Consider the following 15,806-nt stretch of genomic DNA (forward strand, 5'->3'; position numbering starts at 1 on the left):
GACCGACAAGTTTCGTATCCGTGGGGAAATGGTACGCCCAACTAGTACGAGAAATGTGATTGTTGCGTGCAGCCTCGACTAACTCGACCCAGACGACGAATAGCAACAGCGGTCTCTAGCAGAAGAGTTATAATTCCATCTTGATGTACACGAGCAGCTTCAGTCTGCACGCATAAAGCAATCGCAATGTTGCTTACCTGAGCTCGACTTCGAGGACAAAAATAGATGTAGCATTAGACCTATTTCTTACATGTAACACAATTCGAAATCTTCCATCATTCCAAACCCAGTTACCGAATAGAGAAACTTAGGTGATATCAAATTTCGGCTCCATATCTTATTTTTCCATGAATTTATTGCATTTTATTTTCGTGCTGTGCGAATTTCTATTAATGCAAAATATGTCTGACATGGCGACCGTAACGTTCGTCACTGTCCGTAACGCAGGTGCAAGTCTCGTTATTTTTACTCCCCAACCGCCTATTTATCTAAATATATCTAATCGATCACCACGCGTGCAACCTCAATTGAAACGATCATCATAAATACTAGTGTCGAAAATGGAAACTAAAACATTAGATCAGATATGATACCGAAGTAAAATCAAGCGGCCTCTTATTTAACTACCATCATCCGTCTACATGGAAAAAGTGTCATTCGTTGATAACGAAGAAGGAAAGGAAGAACTGTAGCTCTGATTACTTGGCCCCATTAATACTCCCATTCTCCTGGCCATTAGCGCAGTGCGTGCAAAAGAACATCTAAGCAAAGGCGATGTTAACCACACACGACATGTCACACTATGGTAGAAACAAAATGAGTCAAGACATTGTTGCGTTATCCCGCCAGCCATCGTTAGCGAGTGACAGACATGTCGGTCAGCGTGTTTTTATTTTTATTTTCTGTTCTTAGCGTCTCTTTTTAGGAAAAGACACCACCATTACAGTATTTTGTTTTTGCACTTGATTTGTTTTCTAACGTGAGAAACATAACCGCTCATATCTGCACCAAAGAAGTTGATCAACTACACGACAGATACAACGAATGTGGTAGACGAAGTACGTTGGGATCTATTGCGATTCGTAATGTTCCTTGATTTTGCTAAGCAACGAATCGCAAGTCTTCTTGGCGTCACCCAACAACATGGAAGTATTGGGTTTGTAAAAAATGGGGTTGTCGACGGCGGCGTAACCGACGCCCAAAGAACGCTTCATGACGACGACCTGTTGGGACAGCCAGACTTTCAAAACGGGCATGCCTGCGATGATGGAATTGGGATCTTCTTCGGCGGCGCTGTTGACGGTGTCGTTGGCACCGATAACAAGTACCAAGTCGGTTTCCTATAGCCAATGGAATTCGAGTGGTAAATATAATTTAAGTAAATCTATTTAAAGTGAAATATACCTTGAAGTCATCGTTGATTTCATCCATCTCCAAAACAACATCGTAAGGAACTCCGGCTTCAGCTAGGAGGACATTCAACTGGCCTGGCATACGACCAGCAACTGGGTGAATTCCGAAGCGGACGTTCTTTCCTTTGTTCTTCAAAAGGCTAATCATTTCGGCAATGGGGTATTGAGCCTTGGCAACGCACAGACCGTAACCAGGAGTGATGATGATGTTCTTGGCGTTGGTGATCATTTCAACAGTGCCGTCAACGTTGACTTCAGTGTGGGTGCCGGTGATTTCCATCGGCTTACCTCCGGCCGTCGAAGACGTACCTGAAAACAAATAAGGAAATCATCAAAATCTGCTCGCAACTGCGGTAAATCTAAATGAAAAAAATTTACCATAACCACCGAGGATAACGTTGGGCAAGGATCGGTTCATGGCCTTGCACATGATGTACGACAGAATAGCTCCGGAAGAGCCGATGAGGGCACCGACGATTGTCATCAAGTTGTTGTTCAACATGAAGCCTTCGGCACACAAGGCCCAACCAGAGTAGCTGTTGAGGACGGTGATGACAACGGGCATGTCAGCACCTCCAATAGCGGCGGTCAAGGTAACACCCATGATGGTAGACAGAGCAGTGGTGGTTCCCAACATTCCCATACCGGCAACAAACGATGGGTCATAGAAATAATAAGCCATAGCTCCAACATTGCCCAGCATTAGCGCACTATTCATGGCGTGACGACCAGGAAGCAGAAGAGGAGATGAATTCAAGACACCCTAACAAAGCAGAATACAAGTCTGTGAACGAGTCAAGTACCATTTAGCAATGCACTCATTTCTAACCTGTAGTTTTCCGTAGGCGATGAGAGAACCGCTGAATGTGACTCCACCAATAAAGGTACCCAAGAAAAGAGCTGTCTTGATAACATTGGCAGCTGGGTCTGTGGCGAAGTGGGGGAAGTCAACAATGTATGTGCTCAAGCAAGTCAGCACGGCGGCGGCCCCGACCAAAGAGTGGAAAGCGGCAACCAATTGGGGCAAATCGGTGATTTCAATCTTCTTGGCGATGACGGTGCCAAGAGCTCCACCAACACCCATACAAGCGGCCATCTGGGTAAGCGTGTCCATGTTGGGCATCATCAAACCCAATGTGGCGGCAATACCACCCGAAACACCAATTTGACCAAGGACGTTGCCTATACGCGACGTCTTCTGTGAGCTGAGCCCGGCCAATGCACCAACGCAGCAAAGAGATGATGCCAAGTAGGCCATTTGATGGACTTCGGGGTAGCCCATATGAACTCCCCAGCCGTAGCTGCCGAGGAAGACCGAAGCTGGGATTCCGTACAAGTAGTAAAACTCGGGAGGGTCAGCTGTTGAATAATTTAAAAAATTATGTTTAGTTGCATTGTCTAATGGCAGTTTCGTTTTCTTCTTACTCGGTCTCCTGAACATGTCAAGCATCCTTTTGGTGACCAGGAAGCCACCGAAAATGTTGATTGACGAGATGAATGCAGCGCTAGCAGCCAAAGACTGGGCAGTGTTGGAGGGGAAATAGCCGCCACCCATTTGGAGAAGACCGCCGACAGCCGTAATACCGGAAATGGCATTGGTGACGGACATGAGAGGCGAATGCAGGGCTGGGGTAACTCCCCATACCGTATGATAACCGACAATGCAACCCAAGCCCAACGTCGTAGTCATGGTGGTAAAAGCCGGATTGGGAGCATTCATGCCGAGTGCCATTAACGATCCAAGTCCTCCGGTGTACATCAAAGAATCCTTCAGAGTCATGTTGAAATAGTCTGGCGGTGGTGGTGCAACTTTCTCTGCCGGTTTAGCCTGGTGAAGGTAAAATAGTTTGTTATATGACAAATTATCGCTTTAATAGTTGACTTACCGCTTGGGCTTGAGGTTGTGCGGAAACTGCCACAGGTGGGGCAGGCCACAACAGCTGACCGTCCTTCAAGACGATGGCTCCACGAACAACTTCGTCCTCCAAGTTGATATTGAAATGATCTTTCTCTCCCATAGACAGGAAAAATTTGGAAATGTTGTTGGCGTACAAAGTAGAGGCCTGAGTTGGCAGACGGCTAGGGAAATCAGTAAGACCAATGTGGACCACATCCTGCACACCAAACAAATTATTAAGTTATATTACGACTATTCTTAGTTAGCTATTATTTTTAATAACCGCACTTTGTAAGTGTAGATCTCTCCCGGCTTAATAGTCTCAATGTTGCCACCAGCTTCAGCTGCCAAATCAACAACAACCGAACCTGGTTTCATTGATTCGACCATGGCCTTGGTGATCAGCGTCGGGGCTTTCTGGCCCGGGATCAGCGCGGTCGTGATGATAACATCGACTTCCTTTGCCTGTTTAGCAAACAGTGCCATTTCAGCTTCGATGAATTCCTTAGACATCACTTTGGCATAACCACCAGCTCCATCTCCAGATTCCTGCAATTCGAAATGTTCAAAATCTATTTGAGATTTCACTACATAGACAATTGGAGTATGACAACCAAACCTTCATGTTAACTTCAAGAAATTCGGCACCCATCGACTCGACTTGCTCTTTCACAGCCGCTCGAGTATCGAATGCACGAACAATGGCTCCCATATTTTTAGCTTGACCAATGGCAGCTAGACCAGCAACTCCACCGCCGATGACTAGAATTTTAGCGGGTGGCACTTTGCCTGCAGCCGTGATTTGGCCGGTAAAAAAACGACCGAAATGGTTCGCGGCTTCGACTACCGCCCTGTAACCAGCAATATTTGCCATGGAACTGAGAGCATCGAACACCTGCGCTCTGGAAATGCGGGGAATGGCATCCATAGCTAGAAAAGTAAGAAAGAATCATTTTCTTTTTGAGTTGTGGCTGTCTAATGTAAAAATTTGTGTGTGTAAACCCACCGAAAGCTGTCAGTTTTCTTTCACCCATTTTACCAACCAAAGGTTTATTGAGGGCGGGATAGAGGAATGATATAATGTTGCCATGTTCTTTTAGTAAACCAATTTCTGTTTCTAAAGGTTGTCTCACTTTCAAAACAATGTCTGAATAAAATAAATTTCAAATAAGTTACTGATGTCCCCACATTATGACATTGTCTCAAATTTACCAGATTGAAAGGCAGTGTTTTCTTGTCAGTGAGTTTTCCTCCTGCAGCTGCATAGTCATCATTGCGAAAACGGGCTTCAATTCCTGCACCTGATTCAATGTTCACAGTAAAACCTTTCTTGACTAGAGTTGCAGTCACAGCTGGAGTAATGGCAACTCTGCAAATGTACAGTATGTAATTTTATCATTTCCTATAAGGAAGTGATTACTTTACCTTCGCTCATTGGTCCAGATTTCTTTAGGAACACCAATAGTTAGATTTTTGTAAGGAATGCCTTTGATGGGCTCAGCAGGCTTGGCATCCTTACGCAGTGGTCTGGCATAAGTACGGAGCCCACGAACCGAACAGAACAAGGGCGATTGAACCGGCCCTTGGATGGTCAGGGAAACACGTAATACGCCGGCCATATCAGTAAAATCTGTTTTAAGTCAACAACAAATTCGAAAGTTCAAAAGATAAATAAGAAGGTAAACAAAGTTCAATCGATAATGCTGTTAACAACGGCCGCTAGATGGCTTTAGGAAGGTGCTAATAATACAGGCTATTAATAAACATACGACTACGTTGCGTTTTTTCTCATGTGATCGTTATGAACCTTACCATTCGCAAAACAGAATCGAAATACCTGTTTCGAATCTTGTATTTATTTTAGTTCAAGTATCTTTATGGAACAAAAAGAAGATACTGCGAACAAGGGGGGAGGACGTTTACGGGAGGCGGGGGTTTACGTGAGGAAATTGTACAAGCAGTGTGAATGGGCCGGTTTCGCACTGACATCCCTAAAATAACTTGAACCTTCACGTAAATCTTAAGTAATAAGAAATAAAAATGTACTTACTCGGCCGCAAATGCGTAAGACAAATATGGAAGAAAGTTGGAGAGAGAAAGAGCCGGGGAACTTTGTTCCTAGCCCCGGCAGTCTGCAGTAGGATAACAGTGAGCAAAGGTTTAGGAGAACCCTTACTTCAGAATATGGACGCTAGGGGCGCTGGCTCTTGGCGCTCGTTTGGCAAGGCGCCAGATGACAAAAGAAATTTGATGACAAAGGATGTAAAAACTACCGAAATTGGACTAAGGGTACGAACCATGGAAGTAAAAGAACATTGCCATCTTATTAGTATTGTAAAGCAATAACCCAAAATTTAGTTTTTTTGAAATTTTAGGTGTTAAAGAATTCATGTGTATTAATTTTCGCATCTGTAAGAGCATACCGCTCAACCTGCATCTTTTATTCAACAGGATTTTAAGTGGAGTAAACCGCTTTATTTCTAGAAAACTGCGCAGTTCGTTCACGTATTCAGGGCACGTATGGCCACTTAAAGGTCATCTACCGGCACTAAGGTTCAAACTTGTCTCCGCGTAATACGTCCAGTTAAATCAATTTAAGGTAGGTGACCAGCTATGGTGAACATAACGACAGGAAACACAACAAAAAAGCTAATACAAAATGTAACGGTATTCAAAGTAATTTAAAATTAGTCTTTCACAAATCGACTTTGGCGAATCACAAACTAAACCACCAGGGGCTCTAGTAGTGCTCGGTTCTGTACCTTCCCCCCCCCCCCTCCCTTATCCAGTCAAAATATCCGCCCTTCTCACCCCATGGCCCAAGTTGGCGACGCAGCTGATCTTGTATATTTTCGGGACTTGAACACGGTCAGCGGTAGAAGGAAGACAAACGTTAAACAAACCGGCAACCAAGATGGCAGGAAATCTCGCTAAAATCGGAAAAGTACTGGGTCAACTAAGCACCACTTCAACTAAAGTGTGTGCCCCAGCCGTTGCCACTCAAAATCGCAACTGTAAGTACTTTTATTCGAAACTTTAATTCTGGTTGTCAATATATTTGCTCAGAAACTGATTCGTTGAAAAAAAAACTATATTTTACGTAGAAGTAATTTTAATAAATAGATGCATGTTAAATCATGTCGTTGTTTTGAATTCTTGTCTTCAAGAATGCTGGGATTCTTTCACGTGTGCGTTTTGTGGTAAAAAAAAAAATTAGTATTTTGGCTCTGAAGCAGTAAACAGCAAACGTACGGTCTGATAGGGAAGGGAAAAGCTTATTTTATCCTACAGATGGGGCCGTGTGACATACGTGATCTAAGATTATCTTTTGTTGACGTCAGTAGTCTGCACCTTCGTTTTTTATTTTTTCTTGGCGCCATTTGTTTGTTGTTGTATTGTTACTTACTACCTTTTCAATTTTTAAAGATGGTACCGGAAAGAGGATTGAAGTTGCACGGCCTGTTGTTGACCTTGATGGAGATGAAATGACCCGCATCATTTGGGAAAAAATTAAGGAAACCCTGATTTTTCCCTATTTAAAGGTAGGGGTGTAAATAAACTCTTTTAACTATTCACAACTGGCTAATAGCCATGGATGGCTAGCAGCCAGAGATTCACCTATTGGGCTGTTGCCAAGCTTGAAATAGTTCGAAGGCTGAATGCAAATTGCTGATGTTGGTTTTTCTTGTATTTAGATTGAGTCCCTCTACTTTGATCTTGGTCTTCCCTACCGTGACCAGACTGATGATCAAGTCACCTTTGATGCAGCTTATGCCATCTTGAAACACCATGTTGGCATCAAGTGTGCTGTGAGTATACAATCACTTATTTATGTTTCAAAAACATAATTCTTAAAATGTTTTCAATGTTCCTTAATAGACTATCACACCTGATGAACAACGTGTTGAAGGTATGATTTCTTTGTTTTCGTGAAAAAATCCAGAGTTATTCACCACTTCCTCTTATTGCAGAATTCAAATTGAAGAAAATGTGGCCCAGCCCGAATGGAACGATTCGTAACATTTTGGGTGGTACCGTTTTCCGTGAGCCCATCCTTTGCAAAACTATTCCACGCCTCGTCCCCGGTTGGACGCAACCCATAGTCATCGGTCGCCATGCTTTTGGTGACCAGTACAAGGCCACTGACTTTGTCGTCCCCAAGGCTGGCAAAGTAGAACTAGTCTTCTCTCCAAAAGATGGATCTCAGCCCATCCACTACCCAATGTACGAGTTTAAAGACGGCGGTGTGGCAATGGGAATGTACAACACGGATGAATCCATCCGTGCTTTCGCCCACTCTAGCTTCCAGGTATGTCATTTAATCAGTTTGTTGCTCAGCCACTAACCATGAATATTATCTGAATGGGTTTAGATGGCCATCAACAAGAAATACCCACTGTACATGTCTACCAAAAACACAATCCTGAAGCGATATGACGGTCGTTTCAAGGATATCTTCCAAGATATCTATGAAAAGTAGGGTTATCATTTTACGACTTGATTTACGCAATGATTAATGCAAATAGTACATCAAATTTGTTTTGTAAAGGACATACGAGCCTGAGTTCAAGAAACTTGGCATCTGGTATGAGCACCGTCTGATTGACGATATGGTTGCACAAGGAATCAAAAGCTCCGGTGGATTCGTATGGGCCTGCAAGAACTATGATGGTGATGTCCAGTCTGATGTCGTCGCACAGGGTTACGGATCTCTGGGTTTGATGACTTCAGTATTGATTTGCCCTGATGGAAAGACCGTAGAATCTGAAGCTGCTCACGGAACTGTCACACGTCATTACAGGTCTTATATTCTTTTGCTAATTTTGTAGATTTAAAAAAAGTATTGCTAATGTTTATGGCAATTTTTATCCAGAGAACACCAGAAGGGTAAATCCACTTCCACTAACCCAATTGCCTCCATCTTCGCCTGGACCCGTGGTCTAGAGCACCGTGCTAAGTTGGATAACAACGCCGAACTTGCCCGATTTGCTCTGTTGCTCGAAAAGTCATGCGTCGATGTCGTCGACTCTGGAAAGATGACCAAAGATCTTGCTATTTGCGTTCATGGCATGTCCAATACCAAGGAAGGCATGTACTTGAACACCATGGATTTCCTCAATGCTATTTCTGAAGATTTGAGCAAAAAAATGTCCAGCTAAATCGTACCTTCATTTCCAACTGCTGGTACGATTAGTATCTGTGCAACGTCCCTTCACGTTATTGTTGTGTAGGCCAAAGCAATACACATCCATATTGTGTACTTTTTTTTGTATTAATGTTCGTATTATTTTATTATATATTATTATAGATATATAATATATATAATAAATGTATTATATTACTTTTTTTGAATAAATTTAAGAAGAAAGCATTTTTTTCAGTTGCCTCAGCAAGCAGACGACAAATGATTCATCAGGGAAATTGTCAATGCCATGTGAAAAGTTAAAACCCGGTGTGATAGGAGAGTGTTGGAGAAAGTGAATTCGGCTTTAACTGTACAACCTGTTACAGTTTAATGATCTATTAAACAATGTCTAACAAAACGTTATGCTAAATTCTTACTCTTATAAGCATTGTGTCGTGCACGTGTGGCGAAAACATTGTGTTAAACAGAACAGATCGTCACGTCTTCGGAATTCCATACTTCAGGCTGTAATGTCACACAGTAAGGTAAAAGTGTAGGTTCTGTATTAAACATAAGGGACATTTACGTAATTAAAGAAAGCTTATTTAATTGCCATTTGCAAATGGTGTGTAAAATTCGCACGTTCCTCTGCTCAAACTGTTGGGCCATATAGTGTGAACACATGCAGTCTGTAGTTCATATGTTTCAGTATCTGGGTTACTAGATAGGAATTTAGGGACTTCCAGTGCAGTAGCAAGCCTCATTTAATGAAGACTTCTCACGAGATATGCTGGATCTCATACATAGAAGCATCGTGTTGTCAATTCTGTTTAAGCATCTTGTTGGTTGAGCTTTACTAGAGACAGACATATCGTACGTTTTTTCGTAACTCGTGTATTAGTGCGTTGAGGTTGCTTCGTAGAACAAGATGACTGGTATAATTAAACTTGTTTTAAGTTATATAAAGCAAGATGATAAGAAGGTGAGTGTTGATTTGGAACAAGATAGGGACTAATCGGAGCTTCCTCCTGTCGCGTTGATATTCGTCTGAAATAAGAAACAAGTCAGCAATTTCATAAATTCAAAAATCGTTAGAAGCACTTTCGCCTTTTCAAAGTTACCTTCTAAGTGTTATGTGATGAAATGTTTTTTGGAGTATTAATATCCGCTCATTCCGCCGTAGCTACTTCCTGAATAGAAACAGTTTGAAATGAGCAGCGATTTAAAAAATAAAGGTCATTTTTCATAATTCTTTCCGTATTACCTCCTTTTCCTTTCCCTTTTCCTTTCCCTCCTTTGCCTTTTACACCTTTTCCTTTGCTTTTTCCTGATAAAGTAACAGTTTTCATATTAATAGAATCATCCCAAGCAGCCTATTTAAAGTGCTCTAGAAATTATAATGAATTTTTCTTTACCGCCACTGTAACCATTGCTACTTCCATAGCTGCTTCCACCTCCGTAATGACTTCCTCCGCCATAGCTGCTGCTACTTGCATAATTGCTGCCAGAACTCACATGTTTCTTGCCTTTAGACTCGGCCATCTCTAAATCTCCATTGGCAGCCTCTTGGCAGTATACCACTGTCAGCAGCACCGCAAAGATTAGCGCAATCTAATTGAAAACGAAGGATTTTTGCGCAAACCAAAATCAGTATTGTACTGTACACTTCCAAGAGAGACCCGAGACTTACTTTGAAAGAAAGCATTACTAGAAAGTATTTTCGTATGTCTTTAGCGAACGAGGAGTTAAAAGATGTGATGATTTCAGTTAGAGTGGCCGTTCTTTTTATACAAACCAAAAAACTCCATCTTAGCAGTGCGCGTTTGAGAAAAGTATTCTACATGGTTGCTGCAATCGTGTTACAAGGCCGAGTGAAAGGATGCTGTTAGCGAAAACCTAGAGCGTTTCAGCAATTAATGGAACTCGCGAAGTGTGTACGAGGATTTCTAAATAAGTAGAAGCTCCAATCATTAAAATTTGTTACACGTCAGCTTTCTAAAATTGCGTAGGCATTTTGAGAATATGATATTGTAATCAAGTTATAGTCACTGTTGAAGAAGCAACACGGAGTCCACCGAAAGGGAAATTGTGTGCTTTCATTTATCGTCCCTGTATTCCTAGCTTAAGAGAAAGCGAGGAAGCTCTCGTTTCTGCTTAAGGAGTAGCCATGACATATTATTTGTATTACCGTTATGAACAGGTAAAAAAGTTGGACACACATCGGTTCCTTTCAGCCCAACATTTCAGCAAAAAAAAAAAAAAAAAAACTTTTAAATTGTCTTTTTTTGAAAACAATTCAACCAACAATAAAGTTGCAACTCAGTGAACGCTTGAGTACCTTAAATTTACTAGTTATGAAACTAGCAACGCAAAAAAAAGCAGCTTTTGGAGGCTTGCGGAACTATGTAAAATAAGCCCGACTTTTTAAGCCCGACTTTTTGTGCAAAAAGTTGGGTAAAAACTTTAACTGGGAATTGGATTTAATCTACCTACCTATATGTTCTATTTTTTCGGCTCTTCTTCCGGCTTCTCTTAGCCAAGCACCGGGTAATCTCCCCGGTGGGTCAACCAAGGCAGTGTCTCCCCCTGCCTTGGTTGCACAATTCATCTTTATTGTTGTTGCAAACTTGTAAATGTAACGCATTTTTTATTAATTCACAGAATTTCTGAACGCATTCAAATCCATACAGTTTCACTGAGAACTAGCTAAGGGTACGGGAACAATGTATGATACCTGTATATTTCCGGGTGTAGTCTTGCATTAGAATTGTATATGTTTATTTGATATTACAAACCCATATCCAGGTTTCTCATAGCAAACGGAATGTTGTATTTTACAGCTATAACCAACGGAAATTTTCTCACAACAACTAGCTTCTGTGATTAATTTTTCACTTGATAAGTAAGAGTGATTTTGTTGGTTTTTTATCGTTATGTAAACAAAAACTGTGTACGACTGACCCATGATTTCCTGAAAGGGATTCTGATTACAGCTTGAAAATGTAATCAGTATTGGGAATTCTATTTGAAATACTTGCCTATGTTCTTTTAAATGTGCAACTATGGCAATCCGTTTTACCCAAAAAAAAAAAAAAAAAATATCGGCCTTTTTTTTCTATTTCACTGCTAGCGCCATCTATCTATGCAATCCGTTTTACACACAAAAAAAAAATTTCGCCAAAAAAAAAATAATCACACTTTTTTTTTTCCGACACGTAGCCATCTACCGCTCAGACTCGTTATTACTGGCGTAAGCAATTTCAGTCCATTGGATGCCATTCGCAGTAAGTTCAGTAGCGTGGATGGAGAATAACGCGTGGCTGGAGGAACAATTGAAAAACGGATAAGATAATACAACAAAAGGATGGTAAGTATAAACATTATTATATTGGTTTTCAATTATTAATTATTGTTTATCAGATCAAATTTTGAAGCTGCAGGCCCAATTATTGGAACAACATAAAATATTAGATAACAGCAAAGCTAAGGATGGTAAGGCCTAATACGTAATGATTCTATTTATTTGCTTTTATTAATTTGTGTTTTGTAGCTCAAATTTTGAGTCTACAAGCTCAGCTAGGGGAAAAGAACAAATTGGAACGGAAAAGTTTCCAAACAGTGTAGGAGGTTTTTCCAAACTCATCCCTAACTGAACATGAGGATGAATTGGCATTAGGCGAACAGTCAGGTACCTAAACTTTTCAAATAAGAATTCAAAATAAGTATAGAATTTAAAAAAAACAATTATTTATTGTTTAGTTATTCAGTCTACCACCTGACAGTGTGTTAAAGTTAAATTCTGTTAGTGCTGCACTAAAAGAATTGTTAGTAATAAGCCCATGCAGCGAAGGAAGTGAACAATTGTGGGACCCTATTTGGGCTGAAAATGGATGTGGTACGGAAACCCAGAAATAGCACGAGTTCAACATAAAACATGAATTAGGTACTTTACGGTTTTTTGTCTATCGAAAAAGTATTTTTAATGCTATTATTTTGCATTCACAGAATTTTAGTGGGGGATCAAGTAAAGTCTGGAAGTGCTACAGGATGGAAGAGTGAGCCTACAGTTGAAAAACTGAAAGTGCATTACCATTAAGGTATGAGGTAAAGGAATAGAGTATGCAAATTGTCTAATGAGAAGTACCATCTTGTGTGAATGAATCCTGTGTAACAGCAATCCTTTATAGTTCTGTCATAGCTAGAAGCCTCAAATAATTCTGCTTCTCTTGCTAAAGAACAACTTGTCCTTTACGTTCAGAGTGTTGGTGAAGCTGGGTACTTAAATGGCCCTAAAGATGTTTCATTTCGTTGGCATTGCAGCGATGAACATCATACATGGACTCTTTAGGTATGAAAGGATTTTTCTTCAAATAATTTTGAATTTATGACGAAGAATTTCTCCTCCTTTTTGCCAACCAGGTCTAATCTACAAAAAAAAATTTTATCCAATAGGAATGGATTTTCATGTACTGGGAACACAACTATCAACAATGCAACATTCTACAGGTGCTAGTTTATCATTCAAGAGCCTTATACAATGAAGTTAATCTGCAATTTGTATGTCCTTTCCCAAGCTTCCACCAGAAGTTGAATCTATGAGTCATGTAAGTTCCATGATCAACAATTGATGTGTTTAACGGTGTTGTTTTTCTTTTCTCAATATAGGTTAATAGTAACATTGGATCTGAAAAAATTCTTGGTTGGGGCAAGACACTGAATAAATTGTATTGATTGGATGGATGACATGACATTGCTATACTTAATTCGGATTCCCCAGACGGTATTTGATATTAAAAAAATTGAAGTGCATATCTGGGCTCCCTTCTTTTCTGGAGCCCCGTTTCCCCTTGACTCATAATAAGCCCGTAGGGGGTCATGCCCCTACTGTACGGTATATATAAAAACAACATATACCGAGGTTTGGAGGGCTCTGGCCGGAAAGGGGACGTGGGGTGCCGCTTCGTCCGATGATGTGTTCACGGAGGGTGACGTGGCTGCCCACAAATCCGAACTAAAGGTTAATCGCTCCTGTAAAAATGTTCCAAATCTTCGGCTCTTCTTCCGGCTTCTCTTAGCCAATCACCGGGTAATCTCCCCGGTGGGTCAACAAGGCAGTGTCTCCCCCTGCCTGGGTTGACGGCAACTTTTGAAAGGGCTATTGTGCCTTTTTAAAGTTGCAAAAATAATTGTAATGTGTAGAGAATTGTCAATAAATTTTTTTTTATAAATTTTTTTTGCAAATTTTGTTTCTTTCATTGTCTGTGTTCACACATTACATTTATCATATTTTTTTTATTTAGCTTTCTCAATTCTCCTTTATTGTTTATGCCACGTTTAATGGTAATCATTGTTTCCTGTAAGCATAGTTTATCTGTAAGTATTCAATTATTATCCAAGGATCGAACCCTTGATGTTCGGCATTTCGCGCCGATGCTTTACCAATGAGCCATGAATCATATGATGTCATGTTGGCTTTTTTCTAGTCACTTGCGGACTTGCATTTACACTTTGAATAAAACTGAAATGCAATACTGCAATATTATTTTCTCCATATATATGAAGATTTTTTATACATCTAGTATGTTTGTCTAGGTAACAGTTATCGCAGCTGAATGCTCTTTCACAGAGCTATGGACATTATAAAAGCAATACAAAGATAAACAATAGTTGTGAAAGACTGCATAAACATCCTAGACGATAACATATGATATGCGATAATAAAATATTTATATATATCTCGTCTCAATGTTAGAGCATAATATTGCAGTATTGAATGTTGAGGATCTATTCCATGACAGTAAAACAATATACAAATACAAAATTACTTCAGAAAATATCAAGGTATTACACGTTGTTCCTTGTCCAAGTTCATGAACTCAAAAAGTGTAATGAATAATAATTGAATACTTTCAGATAAACGATACAACGGTGGCAAAAACACTAAAATTGAACTGTGCAAGCTGATTAAAAATAAAAGTTGATAAATGTAATGTGTGAACACAGACAATGAAGAAAACAAATATTGCAAAAAAATTTTATAAAAAAAAATTTATTGACAATTCTCTACACATTACAATTATTTTTGCAACTTTAAAAAGGCACAATAGCCCTTTCAAAAGTTGCCGTCAACCCAGGCAGGGGGAGACACTGCCTTGTTGACCCACCGGGGAGATTACCCGGTGATTGGCTAAGAGAAGCCGGAAGAAGAGCCGAAGATTTGGAACATTTTTACAGGAGCGATTAACCTTTAGTTCGGATTTGTGGGCAGCCACGTCACCCTCCGTGAACACATCATCGGACGAAGCGGCACCCCACGTCCCCTTTCCGGCCAGAGCCCTCCAAACCTCGGTATATGTTGTTTTTATATATACCGTACAGTAGGGGCATGACCCCCTACGGGCTTATTATGAGTCAAGGGGAAACGGGGCTTCAGAAAAGAAGGGAGCCCAGATATGCACTTCAATTTTTTTAATATCAAATACCGTCTGGGGAATCCGAATTAAGTATAGCAATGTCATGTCATCCATCCAATCAATACAATTTATTCAGTGTCTTGCCCCAACCAAGAATTTTTTCAGATCCAATGTTACTATTAACCTATATTGAGAAAAGAAAAACAACACCGTTAAACACATCAATTGTTGATCATGGAACTTACATGACTCATAGATTCAACTTTTGGTGGAAGCTTGGGGAAGGACATACAAATTGCAGATTAACATCATTGTATAAGGCTCTTGAATGATAAACTAGCACCTGTACAATGTTGCATTGCTGACAGTTGTGTTCCCAGTACATGAAAATCCATTCCTATTGGATAAAATTTTTTTTGGTAGATTAGACCTGGTTGGCAAAAAGGAGGAGAAATTCTTCGTCATAAATTCAAAATTATTTGAAGAAACATCCTTTCATACCTAAAGAGTCCATGTATGATGTTCATCTCTGCAATGGCAGCAAAATTAAAACATCTTTAGGGCCATTTAAGTACCCAGTTTCACCAACACTCTGAACGTAAAGGACAAGTTGTTCTTTAGACAGAGAAGCAGAATTATTTGAGGTTTCTAGCTGTGACAGAACTATAAAGGATTGCTGTTGTACTGGATTTATTAACACAAGATGGTACTTCTCATTAGACAATGTGCATACTCTATTACTTTACCTCATACCTTAATGGTAATGCACTGTGTTTTTTCATCTGTAGGCTGACTCTTCCATCCTGTAACACTTCCAGACTTGATTTGATCCCCCATTAAATTCTGTGAATGCAAAATAATAGCATTAAAAATACTTTTTCAATAGACATAAAACCGAAAAGTACCTAATCCATGTTTTCACGTTGAACTTGTGCTATATCTTGGTTTCCGTACCACAT

General features: G+C 40.2%; 3 protein-coding genes and 1 long non-coding RNA gene across 4 annotated transcripts; 2 read left to right on the forward strand and 2 right to left on the reverse strand.

Moving 5' to 3' along the window:
* Positions 1 to 829: 829 nt before the first annotated feature.
* On the reverse strand, positions 830 to 5,511 carry LOC130701258 (NAD(P) transhydrogenase, mitochondrial-like). The gene is given in 13 exon segments (XM_057523220.2): positions 830 to 1,340; positions 1,405 to 1,721; positions 1,791 to 2,175; positions 2,242 to 2,771; positions 2,838 to 3,240; positions 3,299 to 3,526; positions 3,598 to 3,858; positions 3,929 to 4,239; positions 4,316 to 4,456; positions 4,522 to 4,540; positions 4,543 to 4,678; positions 4,735 to 4,939; positions 5,360 to 5,511. Coding segments are annotated over 12 exon segments (3,195 nt in total). The 5' UTR covers positions 4,929 to 4,939; positions 5,360 to 5,511; the 3' UTR covers positions 830 to 1,070.
* Positions 5,512 to 6,163: 652 nt separating this feature from the next.
* Positions 6,164 to 8,569, forward strand: LOC130701249 (isocitrate dehydrogenase [NADP], mitochondrial-like). Its single transcript, XM_057523211.2, has 8 exons — positions 6,164 to 6,323; positions 6,736 to 6,851; positions 7,005 to 7,118; positions 7,189 to 7,219; positions 7,281 to 7,618; positions 7,682 to 7,785; positions 7,859 to 8,110; positions 8,183 to 8,569. Exons 1-8 carry the CDS (start codon positions 6,224 to 6,226, stop codon positions 8,466 to 8,468), a joined length of 1,341 nt encoding a protein of 446 aa, XP_057379194.1. The 5' UTR covers positions 6,164 to 6,223; the 3' UTR covers positions 8,469 to 8,569.
* A 739-nt stretch (positions 8,570 to 9,308) lies between these two features.
* On the reverse strand, positions 9,309 to 10,279 carry LOC130701254 (keratin, type I cytoskeletal 9-like). Its single transcript, XM_057523217.1, has 5 exons — positions 10,125 to 10,279; positions 9,850 to 10,045; positions 9,699 to 9,761; positions 9,556 to 9,624; positions 9,309 to 9,481 (listed from the first exon to the last, which is right to left on the reverse strand). The coding sequence occupies exons 1-4, from the start codon at positions 10,137 to 10,139 to the stop codon at positions 9,593 to 9,595; spliced, it is 306 nt and encodes a 101-aa protein (XP_057379200.1). The 5' UTR covers positions 10,140 to 10,279; the 3' UTR covers positions 9,309 to 9,481; positions 9,556 to 9,592.
* A 1,574-nt stretch (positions 10,280 to 11,853) lies between these two features.
* On the forward strand, positions 11,854 to 12,371 carry LOC130701263 (uncharacterized). Its single transcript, XR_009003993.2, has 3 exons — positions 11,854 to 11,926; positions 11,985 to 12,122; positions 12,194 to 12,371. It is a non-coding gene; the product is annotated as an uncharacterized LOC130701263 (long non-coding RNA).
* The last annotated feature ends 3,435 nt before the right edge of the window (positions 12,372 to 15,806 follow it).

This window comes from Daphnia carinata, chromosome 10, assembly GCF_022539665.2.
Source record: "Daphnia carinata strain CSIRO-1 chromosome 10, CSIRO_AGI_Dcar_HiC_V3, whole genome shotgun sequence".
Classification (NCBI taxonomy): domain Eukaryota; kingdom Metazoa; phylum Arthropoda; class Branchiopoda; order Diplostraca; family Daphniidae; genus Daphnia; species Daphnia carinata.